The sequence below is a fragment of the Balaenoptera musculus genome, chromosome 19, assembly GCF_009873245.2.
Source record: "Balaenoptera musculus isolate JJ_BM4_2016_0621 chromosome 19, mBalMus1.pri.v3, whole genome shotgun sequence".
In the NCBI taxonomy this organism is placed as follows: domain Eukaryota; kingdom Metazoa; phylum Chordata; class Mammalia; order Artiodactyla; family Balaenopteridae; genus Balaenoptera; species Balaenoptera musculus.
In genome coordinates, this window is record NC_045803.1 from 41,576,707 (window position 1) to 41,604,628 (window position 27,922).

General features: G+C 51.2%; 2 protein-coding genes across 4 annotated transcripts in view; both read right to left on the reverse strand.

Moving 5' to 3' along the window:
- Nucleotides 1-17,938, reverse strand: part of ATP6V0D1 (ATPase H+ transporting V0 subunit d1) — a 38,808-nt gene extending 20,870 nt beyond the window's left edge. The window contains exon 1 of one of the 3 annotated variants that reach the window (XM_036834238.1): nt 17,710-17,938. In XM_036834238.1, coding sequence (XP_036690133.1) covers nt 17,710-17,839 — 130 coding nt within the window. In that variant the 5' untranslated portion in view covers nt 17,840-17,938. The remainder of the gene's footprint in view (nt 1-17,709) is intronic. The other 2 variants (XM_036834240.1, XM_036834239.1) reach the window with 2 other exon arrangements.
- A 782-nt stretch (nt 17,939-18,720) lies between these two features.
- Nucleotides 18,721-19,782, reverse strand: LOC118885698 (agouti related neuropeptide). Its single transcript, XM_036834595.1, has 3 exons — nt 19,354-19,782; nt 19,103-19,194; nt 18,721-18,903 (listed from the first exon to the last, which is right to left on the reverse strand). Exons 1-3 carry the CDS (start codon nt 19,481-19,483, stop codon nt 18,721-18,723), a joined length of 405 nt encoding a protein of 134 aa, XP_036690490.1. The 5' UTR covers nt 19,484-19,782.
- Between the last annotated feature and the right edge of the window lie 8,140 nt (nt 19,783-27,922).

Below are 27,922 nucleotides of genomic sequence, written 5' to 3' on the forward strand. Positions count from 1 at the left end.
ACCCAGGTCTTCTGGGCCAGGACTCCTCACCAGCAGAGCCCAGGCCCCAGCTAGCACCTCTGATTACCACTCTCGCCCCTGAGTAGCAGGAGGGCATGAGGACCCCTAGCCTGTCCAACACTCTCTGCTCTCTGAGGGACCAAGTGTGGGCTTGGCAGCCAGCTCCAGCCAGACCTTGAGAGGTGGCAGCTGGGCAACCCTGTCTCCCATCCACTTCCTGAAACCTTTCCCAGATCCTGCCAGCCCTGAAAGTGATATTTCAGCCCCACCAGGGCTCCCAGGGGCAGGCAGCACACGGCGTCTCCAGTCCCCAAGCCTCTGCAGCAAGGGCCCCAGGGAGGCAGGGAGGGAGGGTCTTGGCCCAGGCCAGGGATTGGTCTTACGCTGCCCCAGGGGCCCAGCAGGCACAGAGGCAGCCCTGGCACAGTACACTAGGCGGGGCGGCCCCCTGCTTTAGACTCACCCATAGCCTCATGGCCCACGGAGGGGCCTTGCTGGCCAGCTGGCCACGGCACAGTGTGAGAGGACAGTGTGTTCCCAGACTTCACTTCTGCTTTTCCAGAGGTCACTCAACGATGCTCTCCTGGGGAGCTCAGGGGTTTTCAGGAATTGAGGCCCGCTGAGTGAAACCAGATGTGCAAATATGCTCCCTAGAGCCTAGCGTGCCCATCCTGCCACTCCCTGCAAGGGTGGTGGAGCCCTGGAGCCTGTTCTACGACTTCGCTGGGCCCAGGTGAAGGGACTGCTTTGAAGGGACTGGACCTGGGCTGTACCTCCAGTGCTCGTTCTGCCCTAAGGGCTCTCTAATGCTGCAACTTCCAGGGGCTCAAAGCAGGGAAACTCAGACAAATGGACAGATGTGGACAGACGGCCAGGCTGGTGGCCCAATGGAGCCATAACCACCCCCCTCAGCAAATGGACTGTGTTTGAGTCTCCTCCCCAGGCTCTGGGGGTGGGGGAGACCTCTTTTCTTCAGATCAGCTCCAAAGCAGATGTGTGCACTGGCTGGCTGGCTCTGCAGGGTCAGAGCACCACATCTGGAACTCCCAGCGTGGGAGCCACAGCATGGAAACCATTAACCCTGGGTTTACCTGGGGGCTGCAGCATGGACTAAGCATCCTCCTCACCCCCCATCCTCCTCACCAGGGCCATCACAGGCTCCCTGTAGACCTCATGTAACTGACTAGCCCTGGGTTCCAACTCTTCCTATCAAATACCAGCTCTTCCTCCCCTCCCTCAGGTGTCGCCTAGCATTCCCCATCCAGAGCCTTGGCATTGCCCCCACCCCAAATTGAGGTGTCCATGGCCTCTTGCTAGCCCAGGACAAGGTCCATGCACAGCCACAGCCCCTCTCTGAAGCCCCATTTTGCCAGGTCACTGGTTTCAGGACACAGCTCCTTAGGTGGTTTAGTGGGACAAGGGAGAGAGACCCTGGGCTTTGGGACCACAGTGACCTGAGTTCAAATCTTGTCCCACAGCTTGGCCCTGAGCAGCTGGTGGAATCTCTGGACCCAGGCTCCTGGCCAGTCACCTGGTGAAAGGCCCTGCAGTGCCAGCCTCCGAGGGTAGACACTGAACAGAGACAGTGCTATACAGAGAAAACTGAGCATGGCATGGCACACCCAGAGCTCCACAGAGAGGATTCCACCCAGAGCTCCCCAACGGAGAGGCTCAGTCCCAGTCAGGTGGTCTGTGTTCTGACTCCAGGCTGTTGCTCAGGCCGTCCCACTCAGCGCTCCACAGGGTGCCCCTGCCCTTCCTTCCCATGGTCCCGACCCTTCCCCAGGGCTCTGGTGTGTCCTCTCCCCAGGGGCCCTTGTGCAGCATGGGCACGCACACGCACAGGCCACACTCTGCTATCTCCTGGGGAAGGACGAACAAAGTGGGCTCAAAATCTGGGACTCCTGTCCCTAAGCCCATGTCTCACCTCACCTATGAGCAGGATCATACAGAGCTTTGGGCAGCCCGACCCCAAGGACCCGGACAGAGGCTAGGACCCAACTCTGCACCACCCACCACATGGTGAGCTACTGCCCTGCCGTCCTCGGGAGCAGGCGGGAGCTGGTGCAGCCAAGGGCAGCTGTTGCTCCGTGGGAAGCCCCCGGGCTGGCGGGCCAGCAGTCTCGGGAAGAACCTGGAGGCTACTGCTGGCACGGCCACATGCAAGTTACTGGGTTTCAGTTGGCATGAGGCAGAGATCCTGCAGGAAAAGGACAGTGAGTTCTCCTTCCTAGGTCCCTAGGCTGGCATTTTGTTTCATACTGGAGGCCTTTCAGTGAGGTGCGGCATTTGCAGAAGGGGGATGGGGCCGATTTGTAGAAGTGGCCCGGATGACACCAGGGTCAGTGACACCACCCACCAGCATATCAGAATCAGAGATTTGATAAGCGGGAGTGTCACTCCCCTTGTCTAGGAGGCAGCAGGATGTCTGCTGTCTAGGTGGCAGCAAGGTTCACCACCCTTCTCCTTGCTCCGAGACAGGTGGCAGGTGGTGACAGAGCACATGTAATTACCCTCAGGAACACCTCGTCCCTGCAGCTGGGAGAATGAAAGCATCACTCACAGCCCATGAGGAAGTCAACCCATCCGACAGTCAGGAGGGTGCCAGGCAGGTGACAGTCCCACGTGCCAAAGGGAGGGGCAGAACTGGTTACTGCTGCACCCAGGGCAAGTTCCAAGAAGCTCTCCTCTGACTGAGTGGAGATCCACCTGGATAGCCCCTCACCAGGACGTCCGCACTCAGGGCTCCATGGAACTGGCATGTCCCAGGAGACACAGGGCTTGCAGGGCAGCTTCCCTTGTTGCCCTCCACAGCCCAGACTGAGAATCAAGCGAGCCAGCCTCGCCCTGGGAGGCAGGGCCCACACCTCTGCTGCTGCCCTGTACTTTGACCCTGAACAAGCTCTTTCTTCTCCAGGCTTACCACCACAGTTACAGTGCATGCAGGCTGGAGTGGACCTGGGGCTGCGAGCGAAGAGCTTCTTTTCACTTTCCCAAAGATGTATGTTTGCCTGGGTGTTGAATGAGAAGAGGTGAAGTGGCCCTGCGTGGCTAGGTGCCAGGCAGCCCAGGAAAGGCCAGCTGTGGCAGGGAGCTTCTCAAAAGCTCGCTCATGCCCATGTCTGGCCCTGGGTCCACTGGCCCACACCGCCTGAGCAATCCTCTCTGCCCTTGATGCTTGGCTTCTGTTCTACATGCATAGTCCTTTGGAGGAAGGACCCTAAGAAAAGATGGAGCTCACTTCAACTAGGGGAAAGCAGTGTTAGGGTCCCAGGGGCTGCTGTTCCTGTGAAATTAAGCCAGGTCAGGCTGGATCCTCGCTGGAGCATCTTGCCGGCTCCACGGTACCTAGAGTCCAAGCTATGGAAATACTCACTGTGCTCAGACCTAGGCCCTATGGATGGGCTCTCAGGATCAGGCCTCATTTGGGGCTGCGAGCCATGCTGTTCTCAGCACGAAGCCTCCTTCCCTGCAGCTCACAGAAACAAGACCAAGCAACCCGGGCCAGGAGCAGAGTTGATCCTTTCCATACTCATGCCCAGCAGACCCAAGAGGCCTGGGCCAGGCAGGAGGTGGCAGGAACAGCAGCATCCAAGCTGGTCCTGTCCAGGACCCCTGACCCCCTCACCCACCCTGCTCAAGGGGCTGACAGGAAACACGCAGGGGAAGCAGTGACACACCAGACTGAGTCTGATCAGCACTCAGGCCGGCCCTGGGAGAGAGGTGGTCACCTTCTCCGGGAATCTCATAGCACTCCACTTTCCCCAGGCCTTGCCACACGGCATCTCGCTTGGAGTCTAAAGTGTTGAAGGTGCGGGAAATGGGTGAGCTACGACCCATGACTGGCATCCTTGGGCCCTGTGTGCCAGGTCATGGGTCGCAGCTCACCTGTATTCCTCGACTCCCAACCCTTAATTCCCACGCTAGATACCATGTGGCAAGCCCTGGGGGAATGGCAAGGGCCCCAGAATCAGGGTCTCTTTCACCTGAGCACCCCGTCCCGAGTTGGGGGCCGGGCACAAAGAAGCATAGTCCAGGCAGCCTTCAGTGAACAAATGAAGGAAAGAATCAAAAAATGTACAGTGACTGGACAGGAGGAGCAAGACGGGTGTCAGGAGACCATAAGCAAGGCCTTGGGCCTCACCTGGAGCCAATTTCCCAGGTAAAATAAGAGGGTTGGATAAGGTTACTTCCAGGGGCCTGGCCAACTCTGACACTCTCAACCCTGATCAGGCCTGGATCTCACTGACTCTGTGCAACCCCAGCCCCTGAGGGCCACACAGGGGCTCAGGGTGAGGCCAGAGGCCTGGGTATCCAGGAAGCAGCCCTGGCAGAGCTCACAGCAGGTGCCGGGGAGGCCCGGGTCTGTGGAGCAGTGGCAAGCAGAAAAGCTGAGTTGCAGCAGCAAAGACACCACAGATGACTCCTTGGAGGGGAAAGCCCCATCCGCCAGCCAAACACGAAGCCTCGGCTGAGGTCAAAGCCTGAAAATCACTGCCTGAGTGGCCAAGGGGGGACAAGGTCTGGCCCAGGGCCAGGCCAGAGTTGGCCAGGAAAGCAGTGCCCGGCACCCAGTCAGGGCTGCACCTCCACGCATCCCTTTCCCCGCCACAGGTCTGCCTGCCACCCCTCAGGACCACCCACACTCACACGGGGGCAGCCCCACCCCAGCCCCTTGAGCTGCAGGGTGCTGAGTGCAGATGGGCAGAGCAGGTGTCAGGCCCAGCCTACTAAATGGCCCTTCAGGGCCTTGATTTTCCTGCCTCTAAAAGAAGAGGAAGGGCTTCCCTGGTGGCGCAGTGGTTGGGAATCTGCCTGCCAATGCAGGGGACACGGGTTCGAGCCCTGGTCTGGGGGGATCCCACATGCCGCGGAGCGACTGGACCCGTGGGCCACAACTGCTGAGCCTGCGCGTCTGGAGCCTGTGCTCCGCAACAAGAGAGGCCGCGATAGTGAGAGGCCCGCGCACCGCGATGAAGAGTGGCCCCCGCTTGCCGCAACTGGGGAAAGCTCTCGCACAGAAACGAAGACCCAACACAGCCATAAATAAATAAATAAATAAAATTTAAAAAAAAAAAAAAAAGAAGAGGAAGGCCGATATTCCCACACAAGATAGTTTTTTGTTTATTTTTTTTAAATCAACTAAGGAGTCGGTGTTGGATGAGGCAGAAGCCAGGGAGGCCAATGGAAAGACCTCTCCAAATTGGGGTGCAGGGTGGAGAGTTGTCAATTACCTGATAACATGACTGTATGTACCTATACTCTAGAGAGTCTGGGGTGCCTGATCTGGGCCTCTCCCAGAGTCACCCTACACACATGTACCTGTATGTGCCACATGCACCCCTACATGTCCCCCAAAGCGCTGAAGAAGGCTGGAGGAGAGGAGTCCGTCCTGAGGATGAATTTCCCATCTCCTGGAGGGACCAGAGTAACAGGACCAAAGTGGAGGCCACCTGGGGAAGGATGGTGCTTCTGGGAGCCTAGGAAGCGTGGCCCTGACTCCTGGGCAGCCTCAAGCTCCTACTTGGAGCCCCCAAGACCCTTGGTTCATAGCTAGCACACTGTGCTGAAGCTGAAGCTGCCGCTCCGACTCTGAGAACTGCCAGCATGACCCAGGTGGAAGTAAACAAGGACAGCTTGGTGGTCAAGGCTGGAGCAGCCTACACTGGGCACAAGGTGGACAGCATCGGGGAATTCTCCCTGGCCTTCCCCTCCTAACCCAGGAAGCTGGGGCACAGGGAGGTGAGGGTGGGAAGAGATGGACAGACAGGAGACACTGAGCCACGAGCCCTACTTAATCTGGGAAGGCCAACTGGGGCTTGGGTAAGGGAAGTAGGGCCCAGGGCAGAGTCCCAAGGGACAGCGGCTAAAGGCAGGTGCTGCACAGAGAAGCAGAGGAGATACACCAGTGGGTCCAGCCACACCCCCTTCCCTGGCTCTCAGGCAGCGGAATGGTCCTGTTCCACCACCTTGTGGCCAAAGGGAGGATGGCACCGTCAACAGCCAGAGGCTCTGCTCTGGCTCCACGCGATTTAATAACAGCCTCAGACTCCTGGTCCGCATCTCCCGCCGTTGATCCCTGAGGGAATAGGCTGCAGGCATCTGCAGAGCCATGGAGAAATGTGTCACAAAGAACAAGAATAGGACTGAGGTGGACGTGAGTCGGGAAAGCCAGAATGGAGACAAGGCGAGCATGAGTCTGATCATGAGGGACTGGTCTGTCTTGCATCAGTGAAGCAAGGGGCCTTCTGAGGGCAAAACTGAAGAGGTTACAGAGGAAGCCTGGTCATCCTCAGCTCTCTACACCCTTGTCCTCCAATTCGGCCAGACGGTCCCAAATCTCCAAATCCCTTTATCCAGCTCTCTACCCCCTGTCTCTAATGCTTAATGCTGTATCAAAAAAACAAAAAGTGCTTAATAACCCAGAAACAGGACAATCTACAACATGGTGCACCCCTCCAGGATGGGGGCCTCAGCTTCCCCTCCCCCATAACCCACACCCTAGCCCCCTGCCAGTACCAATAAAGACCTGCCGCTCATCCAATCATACAAATACCTATTGAGCATTCACTCTGGCTAGGCATGTGCTGTTGAGTCCTAACAACCTGCAAGTGATTTCTGTTTCATTTTACAGGTGGGCAAACTAGCTTCAAGGCATTAAATCACATGCATAGTGTCACACAGCTGGCCAGAAAGGGAGCCACGGTCTGCCTGATGCCTGGCCTCACACACAACTCAAGAAAGGTCCTGGTGACCCAGAGAGGCCCTAGGGTCCTGACTCTGAGCAGGCAGAGGTGATTTACAAGAGAGACCATTACATCACATCCTCACACCTGTTCATCCTTAATGCTGACCCTTCCAACAAGCTGGAGTGCATCTAACAGCTGAACCCAAAGCACAAGAACAGCTACAAGTAAGAAAAGGGTTCTAGGGTGCTGCAGCAGGCGCTCTGACCACAGGGGGGCCAGGGACAAACTACTGGAGGCAGATCTGGGCCCTCAGGGACAGTGGTTTGGTGTCATCTCGTTTCAAGTCTAACAGCACTAATTGGGGAGAAAGCCTGCTATGTTTAGTGTGTGCCACTGTGAAAGCAAGAAAGTGAGACTAATACATTCCAGAATGGGTTTATGCAAAATGTTTAAAATTTGGATCTTTCCCTCTCTTCCATCCAGAAACCCTGGTCACCCAGAAAGCCTCATCTTCAAGGGTCCTGGATGGCTGACATTTGCCTGTGCTGAGGTCACCTCAAAAGGTCCTAAGCACAGGTTCAGACACTGGCTCCACCTCAGAAACCAGGCCCAAGAAATCAGGGAGTAAATCCAAGGACAAGTGTGTTAACACGCACCAGAGCAAGTTCTGACATGAACTCTGGGGCAGGGCTTATGAAACGGGGGTTATCAGTTCCTGTGTGGACTATCTTGACCATAAACAGCTTCCCAGATAAAACCAGGCTAAAGTATATACTAGTGCAAGATGTAATCAGTGAAGGGAAAGCAAGAAGTAGGGGTGGGGAAGAGGCGACAAGGGAAAGAGAGAAAAATAGGCAGGTGAGAGGTGAGCTGTACGTGGACAGGGGCTTTGGGGCTCTAGTCTGAGTGACATGAAGTGTCTGGCCCTGGCCCTCATGCATCCCCTGGACACTGAGTCTTCTGGTGTAAAGAGAAGGGGCTTGATGGGGGCTCCCTAAGGCTCAGACCAGCCCTACAATGCTGTGAACGAAAATCTGGAAGGACACCCCAGGGTCACCAGCAGGGGTCTTGCCTTGGATGGCGGATGGGTGTAAGTACCTTCTCTTTGCTCGCCTGTATGTTCAAATTTCCTTTATTTTACATATCTTTAGCGGATGTTTTAAGTTATAAAACATTTGTTCACTATGACACATTTGAACAATGGAAGGTACATAAAATTTAAAACTGACATATTCCCCCTCCCAGCCTTTCCAATCCCTCTCTGCAGAGGCTGCCACTCTAGACTTGTTGTCTATGCTTCCAAACACGTTTCCATGTGCACGTTACCTGGCATTCTACTAAAATGGGACTATATTACACGCAACACTTTGCAATTTCTCACCTAGCAAGATATTTCTAAATCAGTCTTCATGGAACGTCACACTTTTGAGCACTGGAATAGTATTCCACTGTTAAGCACAGACCATGATTTATTTAACCAAAACCTGTCAACGGCTACTCCGCTGGTTCTAACAGGTTGCAGTTACCAACAGGGTTGGTGTGAACACCTCTGTATGCGCCATCCTGTGCAAATTTAGGGGATATGATCCTGTAAGTGGGTATATAGGGCCACACAGCACATATACATGCAATGTTTAAACAAGGCAGTAAAAACTTGTCCCCCAAGGATCTACACCAAGTCACCCTTCCACCAACTCTATTTTTGGAATTTTTTTTCAAGTTATGTTTAGTTAAAAAGGAGACCAAAAAAGAAAAAAAGAAAAGAAACCACCATGCCCAGTCACACAGGAGGCACAGCAGGGATCTGGAGGGGAATCCCTGGCTGTGGCTCTCCCTGCTCTGCTCGCCAAATTAGGCTCCATGCCAGGTATCCTCCTCAGGCCACGCTTATGTCCACTTGGCCTGCCATTAAGGCTGCTCTCCAGCCTCCTGGCAGGACTTGTGGGCAGGACTAGGCTTCCAAGGGAGGCTTGCCCTGGTTGCAAGCCAACAGACGGCCGGGCGTGGGCTGAGCTGCCGGCCGCCAGTGTGCTGATGACTTCCAGATTGGTATCTTTAGTGCTACTTCCCCTGAGCACCAGATCCGCACAGCCGCCTCCCTCAGACACTCTGACTCAGCACTTCTGAGACACAACACCTCGTCCTCCACCACCCTGTCCATGCCCCAAACCTTCTCCTCCTCCGGTGGTCCCCATCTCAGAAGCAGTTCCAGCACCCACCCAGACATTTGAGGTCAAAATCCTAACTTCTAACCCCTCTCACCACCATACGTAAGGCAGACTGGCCCAATCTTATCAGTCTCATGCCCTAAGCTGGTCTCTGACCCAGTCCCTCTTCTGCCCACGTGCCACTCCTGCCCCAGCTGAGCCCCGTTCTCTCACTCGGAGAGCTGGAATAGCACCTGCCTCTAGCCTGGCTCCTCCTAAACCCAACCTCCTGAGCCCCACATCAAGTTTCATATCACACCACCAACGCTTGTCCCCTTCACAATTCCCCCTCCTTCATCTACTGACAGATCGAATCCAAGCTGGCTCATGGCAGCAAGACCTCCCTCCTGCCTACCCCTCGCCTCCACCCCTGCTCTGGGGCCTCATCCTCTTGCAGCAGCAGCCAGCTGGAGAGGAACAGTCAAGTCACCACCAGCGATCCATGCCAGCTCATCAATCATTGGGTGCTGGGGGTAGGGGGGAGATGTCTCTTCACACAGCAGTGCCACTGCCCAGGGCAGTCGGGACAACATGGGCCATCAAACACTGAGGGGAAAACTTCAGGTGTGTGTGGGCCAAGGCTCTCACAGCTCAGAGACTCAATGTAGTTGTTCCCTTCGGTCCAAGTGCAAACCCTCTCCATGTGTACACCCTTCCCCCAATGCCTCCCGAGCTCCTCTCTCGTGTTTGTGGTCACTGGATTGTCAGAACCCTGTCCTCTCTTCCTCTGGATCACATCTGACTCTGAGGAATTCTGGACCAAGCTAAGCTTGTCTTGCTGTCTAAGCTGTGGTCACGCAGTTTCACCAAGTCGATATATTCTCTTCTGACAAACAAAATGGAACAAAGTGTTTCCAGGCAAGAACATAAACTCTTAAGCAAGACATTTCCCACACACAGACCTTGACCTAACTGAAGAATCTCTCTCTCTCTCTCTCTTTTTTTAAACACAACTCTCATCCCTCCTAAGCCATGTATCTTTCCAAGGCACCCAAGGCCTTCGATGAACCAGCCCAATGCGCCTATCCACCCTCAGCCCTGCACACGGCTGACACATGCTCTACTCTCTCTTCCCAGTTCCCAAAGCTCTCTTGATATTCTATGCAGTTTCACATTTCTGAGACTGTTAATGCCATTCCTTCTTCCCCCCTCCTTGACCTGGCTAATTTTTTGTGTGTGACAATTTCACTGAGATATAATTCATGTATCATACAATTTTCCCATTTAAAATGTACAATTCAATGGTTTTTAGTATATTCAGAGTTGTGCAACCATCATCACAATTTTAGAACATTTTCATTACCCCAAAAAGAAGCCCTGTACCCTTTAACTGCTACTCCTCACATGCTCCCACTGCCCCAAAGTGTACCCTGTGCCTACTGGACATTCAATGCTGTTGTGATGTCCACCAGTCTGCCCATTAGGCACACATGCCCCCAAGCAAGGCCTGTGTGACATGTTTTCATTACCCACTCGAGGGCCAGCATGGTGCCCGCCTCCCAGGAGTGACAGGAAGGAATGACCACAGTGGGAGCAGCTGGCTTCCCTGACGGCTCTCTCGGCTCCAGGCCCTGTGCTTACACGTCACTAACATTTCAGAGTGATCTTATTAATACTCTCATTGTGGGTTTCCCTGGTGGCGTAGTGGTTGAGAATCCACCTACCAATGCAGGGGACACAGGTTCAAGCCCTGGTCCAGGAGGATCCCACATGCCGCAGAGCAACAAAGCCCTCGTGCCACAACTACTGAGCCTGCACTCTAGAGCCCATGAGCCCCAACTACTGAAGCCTGTGCGTCTAGAGCCTGTGCTCCGCAACAAGAGAAACCCCCACAATGAGAAGCCCGCGCATCACAACAAACAGTAGCCCCCACTCGCTGCAACTAGAGAAAGCCCGCACGCAGCAATGAAGACCCAATGCAGCCATAAATTAATTAATTAATTAATTTCAAAAAATACTCTCATTGTGCAGCTGAGGATAAACCACTTGCCCAGGGTCACAAAGCCAGTAACAGCCTGAACAGGAATTCATCAGTGAGTTGAGTTCATTGGTGAGTTCCGCTCTGTCTGTATGTTGTCTCTGCCCATCCACTCCATGCACTGCCGTCAGCTTCTAGCCCTGCTCTCCTCTGTTCTCATTAAGGTCACCAATGACCTCTGAAGGGCAAAACCAAATGGAGAGCTGTCTGACTTTATTTCAATCTCTTGGTCATGTTTGTCAGTCACCACCCCATTCTTTTTCTCTCTTGGGGCTACCAACCTCTCAGGGGATGCCTTTGGTCTTTCTGGCAGGACCATCTTTTGCCCCATCCTTGCTTAATGGAAGCCCTATTGGGGGGAGGGTCTCATCTAGGGCTTCTACTCTTCTGATTCTATGCTCTCTCTTGGGGTCAGTGGCCACACTTCTACCCTGATTCCCCAAGCTCAGACCTCACACCTGAGCAGCAAAAACAGTCTCCACATCTTCACTCAGATGGCTCACAGATCCCTCAATCCCATCTTCTCACTCTTTCTCCAATCTGTTCCTTCCACAGTCCACTATCATTTCACTTGCCACCTACACAGTTGCCTAAGCCAGAGAGGAGACATCAGCCTTGACTCTTCCTTCTTCCTCAGCCTCCTTATCCAACCCTCAAATCCTATCAACTCCTCTTCCTATAATTCCCCCTCACAATGCTCCCTACCAATGCCTGAAGACAGGCTGCCATCATCTTCTCTGCCCTGGATTACTTATAAGACTCTGCAGACTGTTCTTCCCACCTTCAGTGTGGCCCTGACCCCCAAAACACTTTTCAAACTGCAGGTACATTCTGAAGTACAAGTCCAGTAGTTTTACCCTCCCATCCCCTGCATTCAGGACAAAGCCCTTCCTGTGGTTTTTGCAATCCTTCAAAGCTGATCTCTTTCCAGCCACATTCCTGGTCACACTACAATTAGTGCTGAATAACAAACTGTGCCACTAATAACTAATTAGTGCCACTCCTGGAGACACCATCTATGTTTGCATCTGCAGTTTGATGTGACTGGTGATTTGGCCAAGGCCAGCCTGGAGTCTCACTTTCCTCTTCCTATATGAGACTGTGTCTTGTGAAATAGTGTTGAAATGCAGAAGGAAATGCTGTAATGAACAAAAGACAAGTGATTCAGGACAGAGAGGGATACAGTGTTCTGAAAGACAACCAGCATATCACACATGTGAGCTCTTCAACCATGGTCCCTGAGCATCTAACTCACTGGCTGAGGAAAACAATCACTCGGGACCACCTAACTCACATGGAAGTTGAGAAGATCACAGGGTTCCTCCTCCTGAATGCTAAGCATACTTCTTTACAAGAGGAAGGATATGTACTGAATGGTCCAAGTGTCAGGGAGAGCCCCCATTCCAAATTAGGAACAGGCATCTGGTACCCATCAGCTGAGTTACAGCTGCATAATCCAGCAAGCCATAGGCTTCTCTGTATTTTCCAAGTTGCTAAGTAAGAAGGGAGCTAATTCATAGAAAAATCCTAGAAATAATGACCAACTCAGCAACAGTGAGAAACCCCTGGACTCAGATTATGGTCTCTAAATATCATTTTCCTACAAAAAGAATCAGGTCCCCTAAGAGAAACTATGACTCTAGGTCTGGGTCAACAAATGTACAAGATAACATTAGAATACGCTGTCATCTCAGTAGTAAGGAAGGCTACAGGGTTATGTCAAAAAACTTATACAACAGGCAGCCTATTGTACAAGCTCCCACTGGCCAAAGGACAATTTGAGCACCGATAAAGTTAAAAGACTGAAGCACAACAAATATATTAAAATCCATAAGTGTGTTATGATACTAAACAAACAAAAAGAAGAACAAACAAACCTCATTCGTCACCTTTGGAGGATGCTGGAAAACGAACTCATTATTTTGGAAGCTAGTAAATATGGGAAAGAATTAAGCATTTATCCTGCCTCTCCTATACAGACTGTATTTCAGGGTAACCAAGTAGTTGATTACTGGCAATTTCCAGGTATAGAAGTATTCAAGCTAGCAATTGCAGAAGGAAACATAAAATTAAAATATCACCATTTTGCAACCCCTAATGAAATAATGGTTCTAGGCAATAAATATCAATGGTTCCTATGTCATAAAAAGGGAAACAACTAAAGAGAAACAATTCTCAATAGAAGTACAAATGACATCTATTAAATATTCTTTTAAAAAAAAATGGAACCAGAATCTAATTAGGTCTTTAGATCTAACTATCAATTTACAGGAAACACAAGGGACAGAGGAACACGTTAAAACTATACAGGAGGGATATAATCAGCAAAGTTGAGATGGAAGGAAAATCTATAAATTAAATGACCCAGCTTCTTCAGTAAATAAAAGCAAAAGTGAGACAGAAAACCTATATACTAAAAGACTCCTGATAGCATCAATCAATTGAAATATATGGATCATAACTGGACCCCCGCTTGAAACAAATTGTATCAAAAAATCATTTGAGACAATCAGACAAATCTAAACACGAAATGGATATTTGATGACATCAAAAACTATTGTTTCTTTTAAAGGAGGACTAATCGGATTGTGGTTATGTTAAAAAAAAAAAATCATGATCTTTTTTAGGAACACCAAAATATTTACAGCTGAAGTGATACGCTGTCTGGGATTTACTTCAAAATAATTTGAGAGTGGGGGGATAAATGCAGCTATTATTGAAACAAGATTGGTAACAACAAAAGTTGATCATTGTTGTAATTAGGTGATTATTATTTATAGGTTTGTTATACTATTCCCTCTAATTTGTATATGTTTAATGATTTCCATAATAAATAGTTTTTAAGAGAAAAGAAGAAAGGGGAAATTCTGCAGGGCAGGGCCAGAGTCTCACTCATACCTGTATTCCCAGCAGCCAGTCAGACAAATTAATAACAATGCTTTTAGGCTGAAGCCAAGGTCAAAGCTAAGGGTTCAAGCTCAGAACTATGGTAATACCTGAAATACCTGCCTGGCTCTCTTATGAGGCACAGAAGCTGGCATACAGTAGGCCTTCAGGAAGTGTTTTTTGAACGAGCAAACGAAGACTTGAACATCGAATTAGCACGACATATGTTCCTCATGATCTGAAATACATTCACTTAGTCACATCCGACCACCTCAAATTCAGCAGGCCTCCGTGGAAGGTGATGCTCCCTGCCACCACTCTCTCTGCCTCCACACCCAGTCCTGAGGGGCCAGGGGCTTCCTCCCCTGGGCTCAGCCTGATATTTTTAAACCAAGGGTCTGGGTTCCGAGCAGATGTGTGCTCTTGTCCCCCACACCCTACCACCCAGGACTCCTTTTGGTCCCTCTGATTGGCCCAACTATTTCTCCTTGGCATGCTGGTCGCTCTGCCCGAAATGCACCCCACCCCACCCCACCCCATCCCTGGCCTAGGTCTCTGCACAGCTGGCTCCTCATTGTCCACACCTCAGCTCGAATATCCTTCCTCAGCAAGGCCTGAACCAGCCACACTCTCTACAGAAAGTTCCCCTCTGATTCTCTATCATTTCTCCACTGTCCCTTTCAAAGGCAACACCCTTAATATGCAATTATATATTTCCTTTGCTTTAAAATAACAGTAACTGCAGCTAGCACACTGACTCAGTACTTACCATGTGCCAAGTTCATGCTAAGTGTTTTACAGGGATTATCTTGTTTAGCTTTCACAACCACCCCATCAATAAAGATACGTATCATTTTATTTATTATTATTTCCATTTTACAGATGACGAAACTCAGGACAGAGCAGTTACATGGCCACAGAGCCGTGCAGTAGTAAGCCCACATTTGTAACTGCTATGCTACACTGATCTCTTAATGTCTTCTGGCCCCACTGGCCTCCACCCCCAGACTATGAGGGTCAAGGCAACATCATTCAACAAAGTACCTCAGACCCTACTGCTGTGCCTGGCATAAAAGAGGTGCTTTACAAGTATATGTGGAATGAATGAAAACATTCAAAGTAATCCTGTATGATTTCTCTTTGTGTATCTCTGACCCACCTCCTCTTCCCCACAAGTCCCTAGCACAGGACCCAGCTTCCAGAAGGTACTCAACACATCCAGAAACACTCAGAGCTGAAAAGAGCTTTTGTGGCCACCTAGCTCTGTCCCCTCAGTTCACCAAGGGGTAGGACCTTCTCCTACCTCTGAGAAGAGACAATCAAGCAAATGGACAATGGAGGATACATGGACTTCAGCGGTCCTAAGAGGCTGAGTTCTAGCAAAAGAGGTCAGTAGCAGATGCCCTGATGGAGTAGAAGCCAACAAGGAAGGCTAGGGTGTGGTGGAGGGTCTATATGTACTTGCTGTACCTTGCAGAACAAATAAACACCCTCCAGCCAATGTCCTGAGCCTTCTGGAAACTGTCCCACTGCTAAAACATGTTCTTTGGAAACCTCATCATCTCAGGACACACCTACAGATTTCATAGGGACCACAGGCTTCCTTGGTCTCTCCTTCCCACCTCCCTCCCCTCTCCCCTCTCTCTTTCCCTTTTCCCTGGAGATAAGGAGGCAAAAACACCCAGCAACAAAGGGCTGGAGGTCAGGCCTCTGGGGTGACCTTCAGGAGCAGAGAAGGCCTTTCTGTAGAGGACAAGTGGAGTTTCTGGTCACTCCTTCCTGCCTCTGGTTATCTCCAGCCCCTGAAAGTCCAGAGCATCTCCAGCCTAGAGTCCCAAGAATCTCAAACTCTGTGTTGACAGACTTCTAGGAAATCAGCACAAACACACACAAGAGCTGCAACTGGATGGAGGGGGACAACATTCTAGCCTAGCATGGCCACAAGGGGATTCTAAGATGGGATGGTACTGGGTCTGGGCCTTAAAGGGTGGGAATCACTGGGTTTCACGGGAGTAAGAAGGAAGCAGAGGAAATGGCTAGTGCAAATAATACTGAAACGAGCTAACATTTACCTAGCGCTTATTCTGTGCTTGGTGCTGAGCTAAGTGTTTTACACATAATAACTTGTTGACATCTCTCAACCTTGTGAGATAGGTGCTGTTAATGTGTCAGATGAAGAACCCAAGACCCAGAGGCGTTAAGTAACTTGTCTAAGGTGATTCAGTAATTGGTGCGGCTGGGATTCAAAGTCAGATTTGAAAGTTCAAAGTCCACCACACAATGTGCACCAAAAGCTGGGGGATGGCTTGCATGAGGGAAAGGAACATGTGTGAAAGAGCGAGGGGATCCCACTAAAGGGCTGGATGGTGATCCACAAGGGGACCATGTGTGAGCACTGCTGTAGGAAGAATGGCTTAACATGTTTATGGGGGATGATGGAGGGTCTGCTGGGAAGATGGGAACCCCATGCCCCCAGAAGCTCTACAGGGGTGGGGTAGGAGGGCAGGAGTGAGGAAAGCCTAGAAGAGAAACAAGTTTACCAAATGCCAGTTGGTAATCAATGGTGTCCGCACTCAGATTTAAGCAAATAAAGATCTTCCTCCAGTCCCAATCAGTCCACAAAACTCCCATTAAATACCACTGTGTGCCAAGCCCTGCCCTGTGCAGCCTCCCTCTGTTTCTCCTCTGTTTGCCACAGTGAGGACAATGAGGTTGCTGGCAAGTTCCTACAACCCAGCACCCTAAAGTGCTCTCCTCTCCTTCCCCACCTCCACTCTCATAAGGGAGGTGAAAGACTTTTCTTGCACATTTATGTTAAAACCATAATGTCCACAATTGTATTTGAACTGCAATAAGTTTTAAAACTTAAAAGTATTTATTTTCACATTACGGATCCAATTTGCAAGGTACATAACTGTTTTTTTAACTGAGCTCACTTTTAACCTCAGGAAGTTTATGATGAGAAAATTTTCTCCAGAAGGTGAATCATCTGGCCATCTTCCCCCTCCAGCTACCAACCAGGAGGCTAGCAGTACCTCTGTTCGAGGATATCACCTGGAGGTCAGGGATGGGAACTCACAGCCCAGCCACTGTGCCCTTCACTACCACCTGGGGGGCGGGGGTGGGTAGGGGGAGGAGGAAGAGAAGACTGGAATCAGGGAAGTCTCTAATTCCGTAAATCTGATGCTGTGCCTCACGAAGTCAGTTCCACTTTGGAGCTGTGTGTCGTGAGAAGAAAGTGGAACTCAGCTTCTCACCATTCTTGTGCTAGGAAACCCTGTCTGAACAGGCACCCTCATGGAGCGGGTGGGAATTGTTGTCAAATACAGGTGTATGAACTTCCCCGACTTTCAGGGCTCTCCCAAACACTGCCTTCAGAAGACCGCTCAGACATTGGATCGGCGATGGGAGGAAACTCTCGCTAAGCTGGCTCAGCAATTCCCCAGAAAGGCTCACTCCGCAGGCCAACGTGAAGACACAATGAGCCCAAAGCCCTTGGTGTATGTGCTGGGAGGGAAAGCCGGGGACTTTTCCCCTTAGCTTCCCTAAGCGTTGCCACGAGACAGCTCTCTGGCTACGTCAGGGTAAAGAGACTTGTATGAGCACATCTCACACCAGCTAACCACTCCCGAGAGACCCTCTCTTCCAAACTACATGGCGAGCAGAACGGGGAAGAAGTGGCCCCAGCAGAGGCGAACCACTGCGATTCTTAAAGCCTTGTTTGCGTTTGGGCCCCCACGGAGCCGCAAATGGAGGTATATTCCCTTCCGGCGCACCCGCCATTAGCCCCCGGATTCCCAGCAGGCCTCTCAGGCCCGGATCCGGTATCCCCGACCTCTCAGGCCCTTCGAGAACCCCCAGCTTCCGCTCCCAGACCTCAGAACCTTCAGGCCCGCGCCGGCCTCCCTGCCGGCCTTTCGAGGCCCCGCAGCCCGGCCCCGCGGCTCACCCTCGAGCGTCTCGCACTGCACCAGGTTGAGGTAGTCCGCCTGGCTGAGCACCCCGGCCTTCAGGCCGCGCACCAGTCCCTCCAAGTAGCCATTGTCCACGTTGAAGTAAAGCTCCGGGAAGAACGACATGGTTACGGCGGGGGCGGCTGGACCGGAGGACCCGGACCTGCCGGCACGCAGCACAACTCCAAGATCAGCTGACGCGGCGCCCGCAGCGGGCTGTCAAGCGCATCAGGTGACGCGCAAGCGGCCCACGTGACCACAACGGGGCGGGGCTCTGAGCGGCGCCCGGCTTCCGGGTGGTTTCTCGCCGAACGGTTGCGCAGGTGTGGGCTGGGGACCGCCCACTGGCGCCTGCGCGCTGAGGAGAGCAGGGCCTCCTGCTCCCAGGCGGGAGCGGCTTGGAGTGTCCAAGGCCGACCGCGTGGTGGCGCCCGTGGCCGCAGGGATTCGATTGGGCCTTCACTCTAGATTTCCCGAGTCTGGTGCACGTGGTGCTGTGGCGGCCAGAGGAGTAAAGATGGGAGTGGGCGGCGCTTTTTATGCTTGGAAATATTCCAGACTGTTGAGTCAGCCTTCCCCTGAGAAGAACTGAGGTCCGGTGAGGGGCAGGCTTCGCTGCGGGTCACGCGTCGAGTTAACCGCAAGCAGGCCCTGAAGCCTAATGTTTTGTTAGCCTGCTGGGAGCTACAGCTCCTATGCTGCATTGCGCCCTCCCTTCCCCGCATTTATTATATTATATAAGATTCTCAAGGGTAGGAGCGCGGCCCTCCTCTGCTTCTCCCAACGGCGCCTGGCACTCTAAGAGCACGCATGTAAGTGACTCATGATGGGATGGCGCAGGCCCTGGGGTAGGGATGTGTGTGTGGTGTCTTGGCTTGGAGCACCCTCGCCCCTGCCATGACCTCCCCCCTCCGACGGTCACGTTCGAAATAACGCCACAACCCTGGGGTTGGTCCCATCCTTTATTGTCGCTCCCCTGCCCAAGCCCCGACCCCGACGTCGGCCGACTAGGTGCGGCTGCAGGGGTTCGTGGCAGTACCCAGCTTGCGGCAGTAGCAGAAGGCGTTGAAGAAACGGCAGTAGCACGTGGCACATGGGTCGCAGCATGGTACCTGGTGTCCCAGACAGGACTCGTGCAGCCTTACGCAGCGACGCGGGGAGCGCGGCTTGCGTCCTTCCGGATCTAGCACCTGCAGGGGTTGGGGAACATGGGCCTTCAGTGGCAGCTTCAGGGACCTGCCCCAATCAAGGCGGGACGACAGTGGAGCATGGGGAGGGATGGTCTGCAGTGTCACCCCAAGTGAGAGGGTCACCGAAGTGGAGCTAGAGGTTGATGCCTGATCCCCCCACCCAGAGATTGTGGTCTCAGCCCTTTTCCTGAGCAGTTACCTCTGCCAAGGCCTTGGCCTCTGCCTCCTGCAGCAGAGCCTCTTCCACCTGTTCTGCCGTTGTCCTCTTCAGCGGGGGCTGCAGGCCCAGGCCTGGGACAGATGATGTGAGGGCAGAAACCCCCCATGCACAAGACACCCACCTCCCAGGCCTGGGATTGGGAAGGGGGAAAGAGGGCTCATACCAGGCAGAATAGTTTGTGGCCAGAGAGTGTACAGGCCCCACCCATCCCCACCCCTGCCCGCACTGACCTTGGAGCTCTGGGAACAAGGCTTGGTCAGGCCTTCCGATGCCCTCCAGGGGAGCCAAGCCCATCTGGGCCCCCTGCATGGTGGGCATTGCCAGCAGCAGGGCACAACTCAGCAGCACTGCGGTCAGCATGGCCTGGCTCAGCAGGAAGACCCACCACTTAGTCCCTCTTCATCCTTAGAACACCCTCTAGGTGCCCTATCCCAGATAGAAGACCCCTAGAGAGTAGGAGTCTCTGTCCAACCTGAGGACTTACCTCTGCTTGCTGGATCCTTGCCCCAAGAGTTCCTGGCCACCCCATGCCCTCGGTTTATATGGCAGGGTCTAATGAAGGGCCCACACGTGACTGCTCCCTGCAGCCAGGGCATGAGGAGCCCCCCCCAGAGGGTGGGGGCACAATTCAGGCCTCTCTCACTGGAACCTGGGCTCTATTAGAGGGGTACCCATCTCCAATTTGGAGTGAGGTCTCCAGGAGCCAATCAAAGTTTGGGAACAAGATAGGGTGCCCAGGGCCCCCACATTTCTGCAGGACAGGGACCTGGGGAATGGGGATGGGTAGGCTGGAGCCATTAGCAATAACAAGGAAGGCGGCCCTGAACACTTAATTTAATTTGTGGCCCCGGAGATGCTCATTCAGACCCTACGCATGGCATGTTCCCTTTGCTTCCAGGAACCTGGGTCAAGGGCATTGGAGGGGGTGATGGGCCAGTGACCAGAGCAGGGTGGAGTTGGGGTGCAGACCTAGACCCTGGGTTTTTGAGGGGAGAGAGGGGAGGGGAGAAGCCCACTTAGCCAAAAACAGGCCCTCTGCCTCCATCTCTGGCCCTACCTCTCCTCCCCCTTCTTCCTCCAGGCTTCTCCAAGACCCCAGCCCTGCTCCTGCCCCCACACCCTTTTCTGCCTGGGGTTCCTGGAAGCCAAGGTGGCCGAACGGACTGTTCCCTGGGTGGGCGAGGAGCTTCAAAGTAAAAAGCTTTCAGGCCGCCTGCCTCATTAGTGCTAATGGCTGCTCCTTTCCGCCCTGCGTTGTCAGGCCTGTGCCCACGCCTGGTCTCATCAGCACGGGGCAGATGTGAGGACTGCCCTTTCATAGAGATGGTGGGACACACAGGACCCCACCTGCCCCAGCCTTCCCTCACCGCCCCCCCCCCCAAGGGCACTTTATTACACACTTGCCACTTGGGGAAGGGAATGCAGGCTGAGTCAGCTTCCAGGACTCAATATACAAACAGCTGGCCCAAGACAGCAGGAGGAGGATGTAGAGGCTGTTTGGGCTATTCTGACCAGGGCGAGGCCTGAGGAAGTCCTTCCAGAAAGCAGTTGGAAACCATAGGTTATCATCTGGCAGCTTCTGGCCTGGTGTCAACACAGCAATTGGTCTTGGAGAGAGAGTTGCTTGGAGAGGGGCGCTCTGCAGAGGGTGAGCCTGTGGCAGTCTTCTTCCACAGATGGGCATTGATGTCTGTTCTGGGATCAGGCTGGCATTGGACTCGCTTGTGGCTGGCCCAGGGTAACAGTCCTAGGAGCTCAGAGGGTCACCTACTATGGCCCAGGAGAGGAGCAGGGGAGTGAGGGAAAGCCCCTCTGGGGAGGTGGTCCATGGATAATCCAGCAAAGGGCCAGTCCCCATTTCTCCCCCGGGAATGGTGCTGGCTGTTTTGGTGACTCTGTCACAAAGCAGACCTGGTGTCAAGGCCTCCCTGGCAACTGACATTAACCTTTCTTTCCCAGAAGCCATAGCTGGGCTCAGTGGCCCACCCCAGGGGTTTCTTTTCTTATAGTGGTGCAGGGTGAAGGTATCAGGCACCCAGGTGTGCCCCCATCTTGGTTGGGCCACATGGAGCTCAGGAAGGGTAATACATCAAATGTACCCGAGACATTTTCCCCAAATCTTTATGCCCTGGCCCCATCCTTGGAGGTTTGGCTGAAGAGACGGTGGTGAGGAGCAGGGACTGCGTGAGTATTTTGGCAGGGTACCCCAGGTGAGGTGAGGCAGGGGCTCTGAGCACCTGGCTGAGCCTGGTCAGCACTCATGCTAAGAACAGCTCTTCATCTTGGAGCGGGGGTGCTCCTGCCAGCTAGGCCCTTGGTGTCTTTGCTCACCTACAGATCAGTGGCTGTCTTCACTTGGGTGTGTGGACACAGGTGTATTGGCTCCATCCATGGACAGCAGGGGCTGCCAAGGTCCCTGGTCGGATCCAGTGGGGAAGACAGTCAAGAAAACCAACAATCAAAACACAGTGGAACAGTGGGACTTCCCTGGTGGTCCAGGGAAGGCTCTGCGCTTCCACTGCAGGGGGCATGGGTTCGATCCCTGGTCAGGGAACTAAGATCCCGCATCCTGCACATCGTGGCCAAAAAAATAAAAAGAAAAAAAACACAGTGGAATGACCAAAGAAATATTGGCTATTTGATGACATTAAGGAATAATTGTTAACTTTTTTAGTTGTGATAATGCTATTGTAGTCATGATTTTTTTTAAAAAAGGATTCTTTTAGAGAAAAATGATATATTTACTGATAAAATTATATGAAGTATGGTATTTGCCTCAAAATAATCTGAAGTAGGGGGGATAGCAGGAGGTGATATAGATGAAACAAAATTTTTCATGAGCTGGTAATTGTTGAAGCTGGGTGGTGGGTACATGGGCTTCATTATCCTAATACTGCTACTTTTGTATATGTTTGAAATTTTCCATAATAAAACATTTGTTTATGCCCTTTCCCACCCCACCCTCCATCGGCCCTCAGCTCAGTTTCACCCAGCCGCCCTCCCATCACCACTGAATTGGCCCAAAACACAGCCTATGGGTTTCTTGTTATAACTCTGTATCTCTATCTATATGTCTATCTATGAATTGATCTGTAGATCAATTTTAAATCTGTATTTAAAGTTAATTTTCCATTGGTTTATCAGATTTTATTAATCTTTGCCAATAATCAGTCTTTGGCTTGATTTACCAAATTTTGTTACAATTAAGTTTCTGCCTTCCCATCATTTTCTATTTTCCTAGCATTTGTTGATCCTTATGTTTATCTTTCTTCCCTTTTTTTTTAATAAATTTATTTATTTATTTTTGCCTGCGTTGGGTGTTCATTGCTGCCTGCGGGCTTTCTCTAGTTGAGGTGAGCCGGGGCTACTTCTTGTTGCGGTGCATGGGCTTCTCATTGTGGTGGCTTCTCTTGTTGCGGAGCACGGGCTCTAGGTGCACGGGCTTCAGTAGTTGTGGCTCGCAGGCTCTAGAGCACAGGCTCAGTAGTTGTGGTGCACGGGCTTAGTTGCTCCACGGCATGTGGGATCTTCCTGGACTAGGGATTGAACCCGTGTCCCCTGCATTGGCAGGTGGATTCTTAACCACTGCGCCACCAGAGAAGTCCCTATCTTTCTTCCTGATGAACACAGTTGCCTACACCTAGTAGTCTATAAAAGGCTCCTCAGGAGCCCTTTCCATTTGCTGAGTACAAACACTGCGTGAGTGATTTTTCGGGTCTGGAACTGGCCTGATGTTCCCAGGACAATGCTTTTTGGCAGAAAGACTTTCAGAAATGTGTGGCATGTTCTGGGTGGAGGATTTGGCAGACCTGGGAGGATGCAAAGCCTACTTCGTGAGGCTGAGGATGGACCCCAAACATAGGGACCCTGACTTCAAGGAGGAGAAGGGGGAGAGTGTGGATGCTCTGTGCCAAAGATCAAGTGTGGGGACAAGGAGGGATGCTTGCTCCCTACACCTCCTCCTCTTCTTCCTCCTGCAAGGTAGTTCTCACCCAAGGGTGCTGTTCCTGCTTTGTCCCATAGGGGGCAGCAGAGCACCCACTGGCTCTCCTAATCCAGCTTCATTCTTTTTTTAAAAAAACATATTTTTATTTAAATTTATTTATTTATTTTTGGCAGCATTGGGTCTTCGTTGCTGCGCGCGGGCTTTTCTCTAGTTGCAGTGAGCGGGGGCTGCTCTTCATTGCGGTGCTCAGGCTTCTCATTGCAGTGGCTTCTCTTGTTGCGGAGCATGGGCTCTAGGCACGTGGACTTCAGTAGTTGTGGCACGTGGGCTCAGTAGCTGTGGCTTGAGGGGTCTAGAGCGCAGGCTCAGTGGTTATGGCGCACGGGCTTAGCTGCTCCGCGGCATGTGGGATCTTCCCGGACCAGGGCTCGAACCTGTGTCTCCTGCATTGGCAGGTGGATTCTTAACCACTGTGCCACGAGGGAAGCCCCAGCTTCATTCTGATAGGTGGATCCCCACCCAACACGCTGTCCCTGGCCCCATGGTTCATCTGTAGGACTTCCAAAAGCCAGAGGTTGCTTGGAGAGGTGCGGCCCCCTCATTCATCCAGGTAGGGGAGCAGGATGGAAGGGGGTTATTCCAGGCTGGTGTATATATACATATATATATGTATATATATACATTTTTTTTTGACTGAATATAGTTGACTCAAAATGTTGTGTTAGCTTCTGGTGTACAGCAAAGTGATTCAGTTATACATATATATGTTCTTTTTCATATTATTTTCCATTATGGTTCATTACAGGATATTGAATATAGTTCCCTGTGCTATACAATAGGACCTTGTTGTTTATCCATTCTATGTATAATAGTTTGCATCTGCTAGTCCCAACCTCCCAATCAACCCTTCCCCCCGCCTTGGCAACTACAAGTCTGTTCTCTATGTCTGGGAGTCTGTTTTTGTTTCATAGATAAGTTCATTTGTGTCATATTTTAGATTCCACATATAAGTGATATCATATGGTATTTGTCTTTCTCTTTCTGACTTACTTTGCTTAGTATGATAATCTCTAGGTCCATCCATGTAGCTGCAAATGGCATTATTTCATTCTTTTCATGGCTGAGTAATATTCCATTGTGTATATAGGTAGATAGATAGATATAGATATAGATATAGATATACACACCACATCTTTATCCATTCATCTGTCAATGGACATTTAGGTTGTTTCCATGTCTTGATTATTGTGAATAGTGCTGCTATGAACATAGGGGTGCTTATATCTTTTCGAATTATAGTTTTGTCCAGATATATGCCCAGGAGTGGGATTGCCGGATCACATGGCAACTCTATTTTTAGTTTTTTGAGGCACCTCCATACTGTTCTCCATAGTAGCTGCACCAATTTACTTTCCCACCAACAGTGTAGGAGGGTTCCCTTTTCTCCACACCCTCTCCAGCATTTGTTATTTGCAGACTTTTTTTTTTTAATAAATTTATTTATTTTATTTATTTATTTTTGGCTGTGTTGGGTCTTCGTTGCTGTGCGTGGGCTTTCTCTAGTTGCAGCGAGCGGGGGCTACTCTTCGTTGTGGCGCAGGGGCTTCAGTAGTTGTGGCACGCGGGCTCAGTAGTTGTGGCTCGTGGGATCTAGAGTGCAGGCTCAGTAGTTGTGGCACACGGGCTTAGTTGCTCCGCGGCATGTGGGATCTTCCCGGACCAGGACTTGAACCTGTGTCCCCTGCATTGGCAGGAGGATTCTTAACCACTGCGCCACCAGGGAAGTCCCTGCAGACTTTTTAATGATGGCCATTCTGACCGGTGTGACCTTTACCTGCTACAAGTTTACCCAATGCCCCAGTGGGTAAACTTGGGTACCTAGTTGTAGTTTTGATTTGCATTTCTCTAATAATTAGCAATGTTGAGCATCTTTTCATGTGCATATTGGCCACCTGTATGTCTTCTTGGGAGAAAAGTCTATTTAGGTCTTCCAGGCTGGTGTCTCTTAAGCCCTCAGCTGGAGGGGGTCCCACTGTGATCAGGACCCCCTAGGTGGGAGAGTCATGTTTGTTGCATGAATGCCAGTGCTTGCCGTTCTCCCATTCATTCGAGAACTATTTGAGCACATGCTGCATGACCAGCACTATGCCAAGGGGTCTATACTTAAAGGCTTGGTCAGAGGCTGTGGTGACCTGAAGCTCCTGATTTCTGGGGTCAGCCAGGCTTCATGGGCTTGCCTGTTGCCAGTGAAAGTGTAGGCTGGGGTCAAGCCAGAGAGAGCAGTGCATGGTGCAGGGCCAGCTGGTGGATGGAACAGCCCTTCCCCTGACTGTAAGGGGGCTCAGGCCCAGAGAGACTCCTTCCCCCTCGGGCCTTGCTCTAACTCCCTCTTCCTCTCCCCGCCACAGGCCTCCCCTTCAGTGCTGGTAATGGGCCCTTTATTGGGGTCCCCAGAACATCTGAGCTGTGGCTGGAGTGCTCAGCTGAAATTTCACAAAAGGGACAGGGAAAACAAATAGGCTCAGCCAATCTGACTCATAGGATGTGACTTGCAGTTTGGATGCATGGGCCCCTCCAAGGTGGCAAAGGCCATCCTAAACACCAACTTCAACCCATTCTAAAGACATCTACAACCCCCAGTGTCCAAATCTCACTATCGTGGCCTCTCTTGTTGCGGAGCACAGGCTCCAGACGCGCAGGCTCAGTAGTTGTGGCTCACGGGCCCAGTTGCTCCGCGGCATGTGGGATCTTCCCAGACCAGGGCTCGAACCCGTGTCCCCTGCATTAGCAGGCAGATTCTCAACCACTGCGCCACCAGAGAAGCCCCTGGAAATGTTTTATATCTTGAATGTTTTATATCTGAGTGGTGGTCACACGGGTTTCCTTTTCATTGTGGGTTCTTCCCTGACTTTGGACTTTGGCATGATTCTTATTCGTACTTGAATCTCTCTCATTGCACCTCTCCTCAAATCAACTCATGTCGTTTGAAGAGTTCTTCAGACCACAGACCAAAAATCACCCCTTGGAGATGGTGGCAGTGGGTGCCAGGAGAAGAAGGGTACCTATTGTCTGGGTCAGTGGCATTGAAAATGGTCGTTTCCCCAGCTTGCTATCATTATATGTGTTTGTCTTGTCTCTTGTGACACTTGTTTTCTTCCCTGTCCTTGGGGGGGTGTCTTCAAGCTGTTGACTTCTGGGATTTGCAGATTTCACAATGTGATCCTACTTATTTTTTTGTCTGTAGGTTATTTCTCCAGGGGAAAAGACAGTAATTTCCTAAAATCCATATGAACGTAAAGAAAAGCAGTTTGTTACTGGTTGTTGGTGGGTTTTTTTTAATAGTGCAAAATAAAAATAGTAAAGAAAAAAATGGTATCAATGAGGTGACAGCAGTTGTAATGAACAGAAAGCTTGATTCAAACTGTCTTAAATTATAAACATAATTTATTGGCTCATCTAATTAAACAGTCCAGAAATAGCGCTGGTTTCAGATGAAGTTTGATACAATGCCTTTTGATTTTATAAGGAGTTGATGTGGCAGACACAGCCGGTTGCCTTCCTAATACCTATTCCCCCCTCCTCCAAAAAAGAAGGCCACTTTTGTTTGGGGAAGTGCCTAGTTAAACAGACTAACTTTCTCAAATTCCCTAAGAGTTCATGGTGTCCCTGGGATACATTGTGACCCACAAGACTTACGTTGAGGCCTTCTAGGAAAGTTGCTTCTCTGACAGAGGTGTCTTCCTTTTCTGCTTCTTTTCCCTTCAACTTCCTGCTGAGAATGTGAGTATAATGCTTACAGCTGTAGCAGCCAACTTGTGACCTTAAGGCAATGAGGCAACAACCTTGAGAATGGACTAGCTAGCTAAAGATGGTAGACAAGGGAAGCAGAGCATGCCTCCGTGACATTGTAAAGCAGTTGCACCAACCCTGGTCTGCCCACCTCCTGATATCTTATTGCATGAGACAAACATGAAACAAATATTTGTTTAAGCTACTGTTAGGTTTTTCTCTTACTTGAGACTAACCACATTCCCAACTGATATCTTCAATTTCTTTACATCTCTTGTGTACATCCTTTGTGGTAAATGCTTCATTCTAAGGCTTGTTTCCCTTTGTAGACACAAACTGGCTTCCAGCAGCCTCAGAAGCCTCCTGCTTCCTCGCTTGCATCCTACAGGAGAGAGTCATCTTTATCCTAGAATTCCCTGGTCCTGGTTCTGAAAATCCTGCTGGCGTCTACTGCTGGAGTCTGTGGCTGGAGAACTCACGGTGAGTTCCTCTGATCTGGGCAGGGCCTGATGGTCCTCCCTTGACCCTAGCTGAGCCCTTACAGACCCTGAGCATCCCTAAGATCAGCCTGTGAGTGACAAATGTCCTGACCTCCAGGGGCCTTGCCTCGTCTGTGGCCTTGGAGGTAGAGTATCACATGGGACAGCACCTTCTGCCAAGGTCAGGGCCAAAAATCTGCCCTTGTGAGCCAGGTTTGGCTTTTGGCTTGGACGGGTGTTGACTCTGGGCAAATTGCCAGCCCAGAAAAGAATGATTTTGGGTGTGAGATCTCATTCTTCCTCAGCACAGCCTTGAAAGCATGTGCTCAGGGTGTTTTGTTGCTAAGATAGCAGTTGGGCTGTGTTCGAGTGGTCCAGAGAGAGCTTAAACTGCAGAGGGTCTGGGTATCATAACAGTCTTGTCTGAGGTCACAAAGTTTGTAAGTGGTGGAGCTGAGAGTCAAACTGAGAAGTGTGACACTCCACTGAAACCCCTCGCAACCAACCATGATGCTAAGACACAATGATACTTAGGGTCATATATATATATATATATATATTTTTTTTTTTTTTTTAACTCGACTT